Source organism: Lampris incognitus, chromosome 13 (assembly GCF_029633865.1).
Source record: "Lampris incognitus isolate fLamInc1 chromosome 13, fLamInc1.hap2, whole genome shotgun sequence".
Classification (NCBI taxonomy): Eukaryota; Metazoa; Chordata; class Actinopteri; order Lampriformes; family Lampridae; genus Lampris; species Lampris incognitus.
Genome location: NC_079223.1, coordinates 39725209 through 39740805, shown reverse-complemented (window position 1 = coordinate 39740805; position 15597 = coordinate 39725209). Strand labels below are relative to the sequence as shown.

At 43.4% G+C, this 15597-nt stretch overlaps 2 protein-coding genes across 5 annotated transcripts; both read left to right on the top strand.

The window, feature by feature from the left end:
• Positions 1-202: 202 nt before the first annotated feature.
• On the top strand, positions 203-6406 carry mocos (molybdenum cofactor sulfurase). 4 transcript variants are annotated; one of them, XM_056292068.1, is made up of 15 exons: positions 203-603; positions 717-806; positions 1030-1096; positions 1219-1863; positions 2004-2080; positions 2205-2404; positions 2509-2625; positions 2719-3102; positions 3316-3478; positions 3592-3679; positions 4094-4218; positions 5085-5181; positions 5343-5484; positions 5589-5693; positions 5842-6406. In XM_056292068.1, exons 1-15 carry the CDS (start codon positions 492-494, stop codon positions 5947-5949), a joined length of 2520 nt encoding a protein of 839 aa, XP_056148043.1. In that variant the 5' UTR covers positions 203-491; the 3' UTR covers positions 5950-6406. The 4 variants fall into 4 exon arrangements, with proteins under 4 accessions (XP_056148043.1, XP_056148041.1, XP_056148042.1 ...); XM_056292066.1 differs by having other exon boundaries at positions 5589-5723; XM_056292067.1 differs by having other exon boundaries at positions 5337-5484.
• A 939-nt stretch (positions 6407-7345) lies between these two features.
• si:ch211-117n7.7 (Monoacylglycerol lipase ABHD12-like) lies at positions 7346-13563 on the top strand. The gene is made up of 13 exons (XM_056292099.1): positions 7346-7592; positions 7794-7915; positions 8011-8116; positions 8231-8350; positions 8486-8516; positions 8610-8655; positions 9372-9501; positions 12201-12238; positions 12609-12688; positions 12796-12878; positions 13015-13093; positions 13229-13350; positions 13443-13563. The coding sequence occupies exons 1-13, from the start codon at positions 7507-7509 to the stop codon at positions 13462-13464; spliced, it is 1065 nt and encodes a 354-aa protein (XP_056148074.1). The 5' UTR covers positions 7346-7506; the 3' UTR covers positions 13465-13563.
• The last annotated feature ends 2034 nt before the right edge of the window (positions 13564-15597 follow it).

The following is a 15597-nucleotide window of genomic DNA, read 5'->3' as shown; positions in this document are numbered from 1 at the left end:
AAGATGACGAGCTAAAAAATAACGAGGTAAAAAAAAAAAAGTCCAAATGAAGCCATTTTTCATTTCCTTGCGTGAAACGGAAACGCGGGCATGGCATGGCCCGCTTTAAGAGGACGTATGCGCGTTCCCGCGACGCCGCGGAACTATGGGATGCATATTAGGTGGAGGGGATACCAAATTCGACACCGCACGCCCTACGCAATTCCACTTTCTCAACCTTTAACTTGTTTCGGCAAAGTCATGCCTGCCGTTTTCCTCAACGACCCGTGCACAGCACGCCTTCCTGTTTCTTGGCCGGCGGATCGGATAAATGCGAGGAAAATGCTTGCGAGTCGAACTCGTGATGTGTAGCGGGGACTTGGTGGGGACGTTAGTTTGGATGGACTTGGACCTTGTCATCGACTAAGTCAGTCTCTGTAAACCACTGTAGCGGTGAAGGGCCCTGCGAATAAAAACGGCGTCCCCTGCAGAGATCGCGGCGAGGCACTGCCATGGATTTCCCAACACTTTGCACCTTTGAGAGTTTCAAGAAAGTCTGGAGCCGCTACGGTTATTCCAGAGACCTGCGGGACCTGATAGCTCAGGAGTTCACACGGCTGAAAGGTAAATCCTGTGAGAAGTGATGGCAAAGCGGTGTCACACAAATATCGTGCGCTGTTATGCAATACAAATGCTCGTTTTTATTTTTATTTCTGGTAAAATGAAAATATAAACAGGAATAACGTATCTGGACCATGCAGCAGCAACCCTGTACCCAGAGTCACTGGTGAGAGATTTCTGCCAGGACATCTCAAGAAATGTATACGGTGAGAAATGGGGGTCACTCATAAGGGTCAACCTAACCTGTATTAACTGTATTGTATCTTTCTTTTTTGTTTATTACATGTGTTTTTTTAAACCTCTGTGTTGTGATGCGAGGATATAACGACAGGATGTTGTGTTGCTGTGTAAAGCCCCTTGAGGCAAATGTGTAATTTGTGATATTGGGCTATACAAATAAAATTGTCTTGACTTGACCTTTACCAATAGGTAACCCCCACAGCCGTAGCCCCAGCAGCAGACTGACACATGACACTGTGGAGCGTGTCAGATACAGGTAACGCACGTTTCCTTTCGGCTGAAAAAAAAGTCTGTTGTTGTTTTCTGCCATTGTGGGTATCTGTGTATGGCCGTTTGCCAGGGTTAAGCAAGTAGAGTAATAAAGTCATTTTCTTGCAGGGTATTGCAACATTTCAACACCACCCCTGAGGAATACTCCGTAATTTTCGTTTCTGGTTGTACCGAGGCTCTCAAATTAGTTGCTCTGAGCTTTCCGTGGAGGTCCCGGACTGCAGGCCAGGCCGGGAGTCATTTCAGCTACCTCACTGACAACCATACGTCAGTGATTGGCATCAGAGGGCTGACCTCTGAGCAGGGTGTAGCTCTCCTCCCAGTGTCACCGCATGAAGTGGAAAACACAGCCAAGGAAGGGGCTTCAGGGAGAGGTCGTGGTTGCCAGACACCACACCTCTTCTGTTATCCGGCGCAGAGCAATTTCTCTGGCAGAAAGTATCCCCTAAGCCATGTGAAAGGCATCCAGGCAAGACGGCTCTACCCGGCCTGTGACCACCCGGGCCGCTGGTTTGTGCTACTCGATGCTGCCTCTCTTGTCAGCTGCTCCCCTTTAGACCTACAGGAGTGCCCTGCTGATTTTATTCCCATCTCCTTCTACAAGATGTTTGGTTTCCCTACTGGTCTAGGCGCCCTTCTGATCCGCAACGACACGGCAGCCATATTAAAGAAGGCTTATTTTGGTGGCGGTACAGCAGCAGCATATCTTGCAGGAGAGGATTATTACGTGCAAACAGCAAATATTTCTGACAGGTGAAATATTATTCAGTCCATTTATATGTGTGTCTGAAATATTCTTGGTATCAAATTTCAGGGATGTCAGTGATAAAAACACTGTAGTCATGGCTGCCGGGTTGCTCTCTAATATTACATCTACCTCTCTCCTAATAAAGATTTGAAGATGGAACCATATCATTCTTGGACATCATCGCCCTTAATCACAGTTTTGATGCTCTGTACAAGATCACAGGTAGTCTGCTCGAAGACTGCTTGCAGTGAAACTAAGGAACTTGTCAAATTATTGTTGGAGTTTCATGATTTTCAGCTTCAAGGATACATGAACAATCCTTTCTTTATCCCCTCTTTGGCTTCAGGGGGAATGGACAACATCCAGCTGCACACATTTGGCTTAGCACGCTACACTTACACGGTGCTGTCAAGTCTTTGCCATGGCAACGGGCGGCCAGTGGCTCAGATCTACACCGAAGGCCAGTTTGAGAGTCCAAACACACAAGGCGCAATCCTTAACTTCAACCTGATGGACTGTCATGGACAAATGATTGGATACTCTCAGGTGCACTTGGGGAACAGGCTTTGTTTCGGTTTCAGCCATAATTACTGCATACTTGTGCCGTGCTTGTGCATAATTCAACAACTTGATTATCATATTCCCCTCAGGTGGATAAACTCGCTAGTCTTTATGATATTCATGTGCGCACGGGATGCTTCTGCAACACCGGGGCCTGCCAGTTCTTCCTTGGTATGACCAATCAACAGGTTAAGAGAAATCTACAGGTGAGACGACAAGGACGAAGAAAAGCATGGTAGAGCTGAAATAAGAAATATTGCTACTTCGCTGAGACGGTAATGTTTCCTTTTCTCTTTGAGGCTGGCCATGTGTGTGGAGACAGCATAGACCTGGTGGATGGCCAACCAACGGGATCTGTGCGGGTGTCCTTTGGCTATATGTCAACCTTTGAAGACTGTCAAAAATTCCTGAGCTTTGTTGTTGATTGCTTTGTGGAGAAACCAGTGAAAGTGAACCAAGACAGAATGCAGAAACTGAATCAAACCCAAAACTTCAACCAAGATCCTCCCATTAAAGTCACTAACCGTACAACTGACCAGGTAGATGAGAGACATAATCCTGTAGTACCATCATGGAGTGCATGTGGAGGCAGCGAGGAAGATGAAGATGCAAGAAACCATGGGGAGGCTAACACTCTGACCAACATCTATATATATCCTATCAAATCATGTGGGGCATTTGAGGTTAGAGTCACCCCCCCTTCTCTCTGTCTCTCTGTCTCTGTCTCTCTCGCTCTCTCTCTCTCTCTCTCTCTTTGTCTACCTCTCTGTCTGTCTGTCTGTCTGTCTGTCTGTCTCTCACTCTATCTGTCTGTCTCTGTCTGTCTGTCTCTCTGTCTCTCTCTCTGTCTCTCTTGCTCTCGTTGTTACATTTAAATTGTGAGGTTGTTCATGCAGGTCCATGACTGGCCAGTAGGACCTTTGGGTCTTTTGTATGACAGAGGTTGGATGGTAGTGAATGGAAATGGAGTGTGCCTTAGTCAGAAGAGAGAGCCACGCTTATGCCTTATTCACCCACAAGTCCGCCTGGACTCAAACAAATTGCTTCTGCAAACACCAGGTGTGAAAGTGTATCAACATTCTTTTGCTGATAAATGAAGCCCTTTACCAAAGTCAAATATATTTTCTGCCATAATTGATCCCTGATGGAGCCTCCTCCCCCTCCCCCCGCAGGGATGGATACCATTTCAGTTCCCCTAGAAAACAATACTCAGCTGCACACCAGCCAAGAGTTGTGTCAAAGTAGGATCTGCGGTGACAGGTGAGTTGGCATTTTCAGAAAAAGAACTGAATAACAAATTTGAAGCTTCAGGATATACTGTGTCATATCACTTGCACTCTGCAGTTTAGCTTGTATAAGCATATTGTGCTTTGCTCAGTTGATTTAGCTTTGTAATTTTAATACAGTCTGGCAGGTGAAAGGCCTTGCCTCTTTAATGCATATCAAATACCTAATATCTCACATTTTCTGTCCCGAAATAAACAATATATTCTGGATCAGCCTGGACAGACATCAGTATGACAGGACAGGACACAAGTTAAAAGAAAAGCTACTCGCTCCATGTCTCTGGGATTAGATGTAGCACTAAATAGCAGACACTGTCAGAAGTATCAAACGTGGGGAAGCCTGCAGTCCTCAGGGACTCCCTGAGCACCATCCTCCTCCTTCCCACAGGGTGCAGACCGTCGACTGCGGGGATGAAGCCGCCGCGTGGCTCTCAGAGTTCCTTGGAGAGCCCTGCCGCCTCATCAGGCAAAGTCCGCATTTTATCAGAGACATGAAAAGGAAGCCGGATGGAGGTATACATAACACGTTGGAAGAGACAAGGGCCATGGCAAAAATGCGGCCCTTATCTCTATCTGGGACCTGTCTGTCACACATGACCTTTCCAATTTGACAGAAATATATATGACATACTTACTTCCCTGCAGTATTCAAAATATGCTCATAAGTCATGAGCACTTAACAGATCTGTCCTTTGGGTAGAATTTCCTTGTAAAAGCTAACACTTGAGGGCAGCACGGTGGCGTAGTGGTTAGCGCGGTCGCCTCACAGCAAGAAGATCCTGGGTTTGAACCCCGGGTTAGTCCAACCTTGGGGGTCGTCCCGGGTCATCCTCTGTGTGGAGTTTGCTTGTTCTTGCCGTGTCTGGGTGGGTTTTCTCCTGGTCCTCTGGTTTCCTCCCCCAGTCCAAAGACATGTAGGTCAGGTGAATCCGCCGTACTAAATTGTCCCTATAGTATGTGTGTGTGTGTGGGCCCTGTGATGGTCTGGCGGCCTGTCCAGGGTGTCTCCCCGCCTGCATCCCCATGACCCTGAGAGCAAGATAAGCAGTTTGGATAATGGATGGATATATGACATACTGTTTGTGGGTTTGCCTCTTGCGCTCTTTTGCTAATGTGATGTTGCAATCAAGGGTTATTCGGCTCTGCACTCAGAGCCTAAAATTTACATTGGTTTTCTAGGCATTAATCTGTCTGGAATGATATCTATACTGTAATACAAACCATCATATTGATTTTACATGTCGGCATTTTGTGACATTGCCACCCATTGTATTGCGGTGGCGCTTAACTTGCATGCTGCTTGAGGATGGAGGCCATTTAAACCAGGAAGTGGTACAGATGACTAAGATATATTAAAAAACACTTTTTTTCTTTGACAGGGGCCACATCCACTGCCCTGTCCTTGGTCAATGAAGCTCAGTATCTCATGATCAACCGCACCAGTGTGGAGTTCATTCAGAAACATATGAGCAGCAGGTATGTGTATTTCGTCAAGATGTGACGTTCTACTGAAAAACCTCAATGCACATTGATGCCTGAATGCTCAGAGCAGATCAGGTCTGTGATCAAATGAACTTAACGGATTTAACTTTCACTGTCACCGCTGTTTGTTTTTCCCCCCCAACGCCAAGAAACAGAGAGGAATGTTCTAATGACCATCAGCTTCTTGACACAGACAAGCTCATAAGTCGCTTTAGAGCCAATTTAGTCGTCACCGGTGTGGAGCCATTTGATGAAGACAATTGGTCAGATCTGATTGTTGGGAACACTCGATTCCAGGTGAGGTCACACTTTGTTTGAGATAAGCAATCGACAAGATCAAAAGCATTGAAAACAAATATGGTTTCAAAAATTAATGGATTTTTCCTGAAAATAACCCGAAGGTTGCAGGTCGATGTGAAAGATGCCAAATGATTGGGGTTGACCAGGGCACAGGGAGGAAGACCAAAGAACTGCTGTTGTCTCTTTCTGCCTGTCGCACTGGGAAGGTTAGCCAAAATGATTACTGCTGCACCAAGGTAGAGGTTGTGTGCCTGTACATGTGCATGCAGTCTTTTGTTTGTGTGTGTGTTGGTGAAGTTTGTGTCCATGAAAAGAGTGCTAACTCTGTCTTTTTCTGCTTTTATGAATGCCTAGGTGACCTTCGGTGTGTACCTGAACCATCATTTTCAAGAGAACTCATTTGAGGCCATGACTCTCTCTGTTGGTTCTGTTATACAGCCAGTGGCAGATAATTCTTGCTAAATTATCTCTTGTCCACTCTAGCCTTCTAAATAAATTAAAAAGAAAACTGGTTTTCTGTGAGTGTTGGAATACTAGATCTCTGGAATACTGAAATGCCCAAAAATGTAATTCAAATTTCTTCTCATTGTAGGTTTATATATATATGCAATATTCTAGTGCTACTTTGAGTAGCTGTTGCAGCTAGAAAAGCGTTATATAAAATGCAACTTGACTTGACCCTGCAGCTTCACATTTATTGATGCGTGTATGAATATTTTCTGCATTTTTTTTTTTACATTCATTGTACAAGCTCCCGGATGTTTCGCACCACATTCAGTGCAACAATACTTTCAAAGACGAGTGTGAGCAAGCGGATTTCAAAATTTGTGATGTGCAATGTATAATTTGAGGGGCTGCAATGACAAGGTATAACTACTGATCTGTGCTTGAGCAAAAGAAAAAATAAACAAATATATGAAGGAAATAAGTGTCATAAATGTCATTTTACAAATTTGCATTCCCTAAAGCAGTCATTCAGGTATTGACTTGCTTTTAGGCAAATCTTCTCTGTTACGTCAAATATAATGGTACCTGTGTGCATATGTTCCCAAGTCAAAAACCGTTAAGTAGTCTTGTGAGCATTGGGCTGCATGTGTGTTTGGTTTAGTTTGTCGGGCTAATTAACTCTTCTGTTGTCTACGGGTCAAAACAATGACCCATAACAGTGTTTAACAGCAGAGAAAGGACTCTAAATGATATTTTTTTCAACCTGAAATTTGACTTTTCCTAGTGGCCCCAACATCAGAAAAAGAGAAACTTTTTCTCTTTACATGAAAGCTGTACACCACTAGGGTACTAAGAGGTTAAAATCGGGTCTATAAACAGGTTTTTGCTTCAGGTAAATTATCTTTTTTTCAACCTGAAATTTGATGACTTTTCCCAGAGTGACCCCGACGTTAGAAAAAGTGAAACAATTTTTTTTTTGTGTTCATATTTCCATGAAAGCTGTACACCACTAGGGTACTAAGAGTGTTTTAGGGTCATGTTTGACCCGGAAGTTATAAACAGGTTTATAAAAACGAGTGTTGTCCACTGGTTACAATCTTTCTGCACTGTGAAGAGGAAAAACCCAGATAGTCACAAAGTTTGTGATGAATGACGGGTTGTTTCTTCGTGCAAAGTAGATTTGGGGTTTAAAATGAAATTAAGTTGCTTTAATTTAGAGGTTTAATGACCCTTAAGAAAATGGCAGTATACAGAATGTGTTGACATTTTAAAGGCGGTTCAGACACGGGTTAACAATACTGATCAATGTTCGCTGCGGTTTTAAGGTAGCGTCGGCCTTAGCGCGGCGTTCGGGCAACGGACCTCGGACCCAAGCGACGTCGGTGCGACCTTAATAAACTAGCCAGCGCCGCGACCTCATTTCCTCAACAAACCACTTTTTAATAACCCTCGAAAGCTCTTGTTAATCAACAACTAAGTAAACTACTGTACAACTCAGTTTATTATAAAACCTATCTCAAGGTGAGCCCGACTTGGTATAAGATAGTACATCAGTACTTAACTTGTCATATCATGTTGAGGAAACGAGTGACTGACCCCCCATCTGATCATGAGGACGCTGTTTCCGCGGTGGGAGAAGTCCGCGGGCAAGTGAAGAGGCGAGTAAACAAACGCTGTGCGCCCGAAGCAACAGCAGATTTGGGGGGGGGGGGCACAATTTTTCCCCTCGTCTGGCTTGTTAAGATATGCACATATTTTGTTGATTGTAAACTCTCTCTCTCTCTCTCTCTCTCTCTCTCTCTCTCTCTCTCTCTCTCTCTCTCTCTCTCTCTCTCTCTCTCTCTCTCTCTCTCACTCAGACCCCGATGGACATATTGGCTCAAAAGAGGCCTATTGGCTCTCTGTGTCATTTACATTGCGGTGCCTTTTCTGCTGAGGGTCTTCCCTGACATAATAAAGCAACTTGTTTATTCAAACAGAAGTGAGCAAAAAATTCCCTCATCACTCACTCCAGGTGCAAAGGTGTTGTTCCTAATAAGTGAAGGATACTCACTTCTCTTCGTTCACCTTTCACAGTCAGAGTGCCGTTCTTTGTTGACCTCAGCCAACCTGCTGATCTCGGCCTTAACCACACCATCAACATGCATCTCACCTCAGAGGAGGGCGTCTCTCTCGGTGTGTGGTGAGTACAGCATTTTTGTGTCTTTTCAAGTATGGAGATCACCTGCAGTTTTGATTATTGAATTGTCAGTTGTGTTCCCATGTGTACCAGATCTGTTATTTTGAAAATTTTAAGGCACACTGTACCTGAAAGTCAGTGGAAAGAGGCACAAGGAAAGGATTTTGCATGGTACCAGAATTCATTGGGTGGTGGAACTCCAATTGTCATATACCTGCATGGTAATGGAGGCACAAGGTATGTTATATGGTTGGGTTTTGAAGAAAGAAAAAAAAAGATAGTCAAAAGTGTCATATACATACACCCTTATAGTTTTTCGAGAGCCAAAAATTGTATTCTAGCTTTGAGTGAACCCAGCCTCTGTTCAAACAGGGCAGCCAGTCACCGTGTGGGATTGGCTAATGTGAGTGATTAACACAATCAAAACAGAAGCTCCATAAGCGATATTTATATTTCAGTTGGCAGGGTGCTGATGAATCACTGTATGTGTCAACAGGTACTGAGTGCAGTCGGTTACCATGTGTTGGTTTTGGACTACAGAGGTTGGTGCATTTCAATAACTTGTATGCATTTGCTCAAGATGTTTGGCATTTTGCTCTCTGATGCTGTATTATTATAAATGGCCTTTTCACACTGAACTAATATCCTAGCACGGTAATGCGATGCAGCTGTATGTATTTCACATTTTCTTTCTTTGTTGTGAAAACTGAGTTGAGGTAGAAGCATAATCTCAGATCAGCCAGTCTATAATTTTGAGTCATTTCCTGCCACACAGTTTCCTTTGACCAGCTGCCACCTTGTGGTCATACAGAATCATAATCAGAATCATGTTTATTGGCCAAGTAGGTTTGCACAAACATGGAATTTGACCCCAGTTCCGTGGCTCTCTCAGTGTACTTAATGTAGAATAACAACACTACAACACAACAATCTTCAAATATATACACAAGGATTGACTTATACATGTGAAATAAGAGGTGATATGGTGCAGAGAATATATCAGAGATGCTGACATAACTGTTAGCAGGTTGCTTACATGCCTGAGTTAGATAGACATGACAGAACATAGCAGTATATGTACAATGTACAGTACAGTATATACAAATTGGTTGGATTTATGGACAGTGTTAAGCATTCATTTGAATGACAGCCTGCGGAAAGAAACTTTTTATATCTGGTTGTTTTGGGGTACAGTGCAGGTATAGAGCAGCTCTGTTCAGTCTCAGGTTGCAACAATTGATGTGACAAACCCTGCCAGGTTTTGGAGACTCCAGTGGGGAGCCTACGGAGGAGGGTCTGACCACCGATGCATGCTATCTGTACCACTGGGTCAAAGAACGCAGCGGGAACAGCCCGGTTGTCATCTGGGGACACTCCATTGGCACTGGGTAGGTAGGACAAAGTGGTGAAAGGGGTGCTCATCTGTTCAGTCAAGATACAAGTTAATCTCTTAATATTGAGATAAATGTCGCTTACGTCGGAACACCTGTATGCCAAAGAGATGCTAAGCAGACTTTTTCCATGATATCCCCTGTCTTTTAGTGTTAGATTAATAGGTCATAACCAGTCCTGATTTATGGGGGGGGGTAACCTGTCAGGATCATCGTATCAAAATTACAATTAATTACAAATCTACAATTGGTGGTGGTGCAACTATTGTAAACGCATATTGTCAAACACTGTTTCTCAAAATGCTTCACGGGAGAACTTGACGACTGATAAGTCATCACAAAGCATTGACTATTCTTTCATCTGAAGTTAGCCAAGATGAAGTATGAATAAATCATGCAGAACTGACCCAAATAGAAGTAGGAATACTTGCCTTTCCAGAGCTTACAAAGGGGGCACTGCTTGTGCCCCCTTTGTAAATGCACATATGTGTGTGTGTGTGTGTGTGTGTGTGTGTATTAAATATATACTGCTATGTATTAAAACTTTATTCCTGCATCTGTATATATATATATGTATATACACATACACACATATACATACATATATACACACACACACACACACACACACACACACACATATATATATATATATATATATATATATATATATATATATATATATACACACATATACACTCACCGGCCACTTTATTAGGCACACCTGTCCAACTGCTCGTTAACGCAAATTTCTAATCAGCCAATCACATGGCAGCAACTCAGTGCATTTAGGCATGTAGACATGGTCAAGACGATCTGCTGCAGTTCAAACCGAGCATCAGAATGGGGAAGAAAGGTGATTTAAGTGACTTTGAACGTGGCATGGTTGTTGGTGCCAGACGGGCTGGTCTGAGTATTTCAGAAACTGCTGATCTACTGGGATTTTCACGCAAAACCATCTCTAGGGTTTACAGAGAATGGTCCGAAAAAGAGAAAATATCCAGTGAGCGGCAGTTCTGTGGGCGAAAATGCCTTGTTGATGCCAGAGGTCAGAGGAGAATGGCAAGACTGGTTCGAGCTGATAGAAAGGCAACAGTAACTCAAATAACCACTCATTACAACCGAGGTATGCAGAAGAGCATCTCTGAATGCACAACACGTCGAACCTTGAGGCAGATGGGCTACAGCAGCAGAAGACCACAGCGGGTGCCACTCCTGTCAGCTAAGAACAGGAAACTGAGGCTACAATTCGCACAGGCTCACCAAAATTGGACAATAGAAGATTGGAAAAACGTTGCCTGGTCTGATGAGTCTCGATTTCTGCTGCGACATTCGGATGGTAGGGTCAGAATTTGGCGTCAACAACATGAAAGCATGGATCCATCCTGCCTTGTATCAACGGTTCAGGCTGGTGGTGGTGGTGTAATGGTGTGGGGGATATTTTCTTGGCACACTTTGGGCCCCTTAGTACCAATTGAGCATCGTGTCAACGCCACAGCCTACCTGAGTATTGTTGCTGACCATGTCCATCCCTTTATGACCACAGTGTTCTCATCTTCTGATGGCTACTTCCAGCAGGATAACGCGCCATGTCATAAAGCTCGAATCATCTCAGACTGGTTTCTTGAACATGACAATGAGTTCACTGTACTCAAATGGCCTCCACAGTCACCAGATCTCAATCCAATAGAGCACCTTTGGGATGTGGTGGACCGGGAGATTCGCATCATGGATGTGCAGCTGACAAATCTGCAGCAACTGCGTGATGCTATCATGTCAATATGGACCAAACTCTCTGAGGAATGTTTCCAGTACCTTGTTGAATCTATGCCACGAAGGATTAAGGCAGTTCTGAAGGCAAAAGGGGGTCCAACCCGGTACTAGCAAGGTGTACCCAATAAAGTGGCCAGTGAGTGTATATAGGCAGCACGGTGGACAGTGGTTAGCATGGTCGCCTCACAGCAAGAAGGTCCTGAGTTCGAGCCCCGGGGTAGTCCAACCTTGGGGGTCATCCTGGGTTGTCCTCTGTGTAGAGTTTGCATGTTCTCCCTTTGTCTGCATGGGTTTCCTCCAGGTGCTCTGATTTCCTTCCACAGTCCAAAGACATGTAGGTCAGGTGAATCGGCCGTATGAAATTGTCCCTAGGTGTGAGTGTGTGTGTGTGTGTGTGTGTGTGTGTGTCAGCCTTGTGATGGCCTGACGACCTGTCCAGGGTGTCTGCCTGCAGGCGGGGTAGGCACCAACATCCCCGCGACCCTGAGAGCAGGATAAGCGGTTTGGATAATGGATGGATGGGAAAGTAACCAAAGCGTTCAAACTTAATTTCATTCCCACTGCTGGCAAGAGGTTAAAGTGAGCTGTTCCTTGTGCCATACTTTAGAGTGAACATTTCCACAAACGGTCAGTTCAGAAAACAAATTAACATACTAGTCTGTGTCCTGATCAAATTCACTGTAGACCTGCTCCTCCTGGATTCCCTTCCGACCCTCCTGATACACAAGTTTCATCCAGGAGACAGTCACTCTGATTTAGTCTTTTCATCAATGATGAGAGTATAACAAGATATATTTATGATGAAGATGGTCAAACCCGGTGCTACTTTAAGCCTGCTGCTATAAGAAACATTTTTATTTAGAAATGTGCTTGCATAAATATAAATAAGTATAAATCCTATTTTGCTCTATATCTTTATGCAGAGTGGCTACTAACTCAGCAGTCAAACTGATGGAACAAGGTATGTTTTGTATATTTTGTATGTTGGGAATTTTGGGGAGTACAGAACAAAAAGGATATTCATGAATGTCGATTGATTGTAATTCAGGTCTCACCTACAGTTGAAATGTAAATAACATGTCACAGAAAGTTGAATCAGTTCATCTGGACACAATGTTTATTGAGAGAGAAACATTTCATCACTCATCTACATGACCTCTTCAGTCTCTACTGACTGCAGGTATCCCTACCCTTATAAACAGGGTTTATAAACAAGGTTTATAAGGGTGGAGATACCCACCCTGATTCAACCTTCTGTGATTTCCTTACCTGGATTATTGACCATCCATAAAGACATGTAGAAAACGTGCTTACATTCTTCATTTTTTCAGGCGTGGTTGTTGATGGTGTGATCCTTGAGGGTGCATTCACAAATGTGCGACAGGAAGGCGCCCATCATCCCTTTGGCTGGGTATACTTACTATCAAACGCTCTCATTTTCTCATTTCTGTAATGTTTCCCATGACTATCGTGACCTGTGGTTTACCTTGTCACTTTTGATTTTATTTCAATGTTCAGTTTTATTGGAAGTTTCCCGGCTTTGAGTACTTCTTTTTGGACACAATGGCAGAAAACAATATTATCTTCCCTAGTGATGAAAAGTAAGTTGAAATCACTTTTATGCCGGACATCCTTGGCCATGCAAAACAATCTAGCTTTAAAAAAAAAATCAACAAATATTGTTGTTGTTTCCTATAAATTTGCATGACTTGAAATGGCTTGTTTATAACTCTTCAGTCTGAAGAAAATGAGAAGCCGTCTTCTAATCCTTCATGCAGAGGATGACCACATTGTCCCCATTCAAATGGCACAACAGGTGATAGGAGCTTATGGATTGCTGAAAATAGGATTTCTGCTAATATATATCTCTTGCATTGAATTAACCGATTCTACACTTTTCTGGTATTTTGTTTTTGGTATGCTCTTTAACTTTACTGAATTTCTTTCTCAGCTGTATCAGATAGCAAAGAAAACACAGACCTCAGAGCAAGTCAAGATGGTCTCCTTTGCTGGTTCTCTTGGGTATCTGCACAACGGATTATATAAAGACCCTCAGCTGCCTGGCATCATAAAGTGAGATATCTTGACTAGGTCTGTTGCTGGGAAATCTGTTGCTTGCAAACTTTAGTACAGTTTAACAAAATGTCTTGTCATTTCCTCAACAGGCAGTTTGTGCAGTCATTGTAATGCAGGACGGATGTCTCTGGAGGAATACTGATCAGATTCCAGGGAAGGACACAGCACTGAATGCATCTCATTAAACTTGAAATTCAAATGTTCCCCCCATTTCTTTGTCTTTAATGGACATTATTGTAAAATTATAATCACCTCTTTTCCTTATCCGATAAGAGGGTCTAAGGACAGGATGTTGTGTTGCTGTTAAGCCCACTGAGGCAAATTTGTGATATTGGGCTATACAGATCAAATTGACTTGACTTGACATCTATGTTACTGGATATGCAGCCTGAAAATACAAGAGGGTAACATCTCAGGAAAATGCATCCAATAGCTGAAATATATATGACATATACCTATGTATATGACATATACGTAAGGATTCTCATAAAGGAATCACATTTCTTTTTTGACTTTTAACCAGAGAATGTCATTGCAAGCATTTTTAAACCTCACTTTTTTAAAATCCGTACACTGTTATTGGAGTTAATACATGGAAACCCCATCAATAAGAAATCAATCCATTACTAGTCTGTCCTATAAAGCTGCAAGCTAAGCAACTCCAAAACAGAAAACCATGTGACATTTTGGTCATAAAGGTCACAGAAAGACTGAAGATTCTCTATATATGAAAAATATGAAAGGTGGGTATAAAAGGTATTTTAGGTGACAAAATGTGCTCGAAATACATTTATTTCAGATCATGACAGCAAAGGTCTCGACAAAAGTCTTCAACCAAAATGCTGTTAATAAACTTCAACTGTGCCTTTGACACAGTTGATCACAACATCCTCTTACATCGCTTAGAGACTTGGGTTGGCATCAAGGGCTCAACTCTTAGCTTATTACACTCTTACCTCACCAACAGAAGTTTTTCTGGGTAGCTCTAACTCCTTGGTGGCTCAGTTGAGTTGTGTCCCTCAAGGCTCGGTTCTTGGCCCCCTTCTCTTTTCTATATACATGCTGCCCCTTGGCCAAGTCATTCAAAGTCACGATGTGCGCTACCATTTTTATGCTGACGACACTCAGTTATAACATACCAGTACCACAGATCCTAGAGTGCTAGCAAATCTCACAACTTGCCTCTCCGACATTAAATCCTGGATGTCTGAATATTTTCTCAAATTTAATGATAAGTCTGAGGTCAGGCAGCACAGTGGCGCAGTGGTTAGCGCAATTGCCTCACAGCAAGAAGGTCCTGGGTTCAAGCCCCGGGGTAGTTCAACCGAGGGGGGGGGGTCATCCCCTGTGTGGAGTTTGCATGCTCTCCCTGTGTCTGCGTGGGTTTCCTCCGGGTCCGGGTGCTCCAGTTTCCTCCCACAGTCCAAAGACATGTAGGTCAGGTGAATCGGCCGTTCTGAATTGTCCCTAGGTTTGAGTGTGTGTGTGTGTGTGTGTGTGTGTGTGTGTGTGTGTACCCTGTAATGACTTGGTGGCCTTTCCAGGGTGTCTCTCTACTTGCCACCCAATGACTGCTGGGATAGGCTCCAGCAACCCTGAGAGCAGGATAGGCAATTTGTATAATGGGTGGATGGATGGAAGTCTGAGGTCATTCTGTTCGATCCTGAAAATTCCATCAGCCTTTTTTTTTTTACTTATCTTGGTGGTCTGTCAGGTAATCTTATGCAGGCCGCCAGGAATCTTGGAGTAATGTTCGATGCTAACCTCGGTTTTGATAATCAAATCAAACATGTTATTCAGTCATGCTTTCTACAGCTCAAGCTACTACTGCTGCTGCTGCTGCTGCTGCTACTACTAATTTCAGCTGCTCCTGTTTCAATTTCTTCCTGTCCTCTGCATCTTCCTCTGTCACCCAAGCCACCTGCATGTCCTCCATGCAGAAAAAACATGTCCTGCATGTTTCTCCAGCTCAAGCTAATCTCCAAAATTAGGTCATTTTTATTAATTGCCAATCTGCAAAAAGTTGCAGCTTGGCCATTGTAATGCACTTTATTCTGGTATCAGCAAGGGCTCCCTCCACCGACTGCAGTTGGTACAAAACACCACTGCTCAGCTCATTATCAGGACAAAGAGGCATGACCATATTGCTCCTGTGCTTGCCTCCCTACACTTGCTCCCTGTGATATTTTGAACTGATTTTAAAATTTTATTGCTCACTTTTAAGACGTTAAATGATCTTGCTTC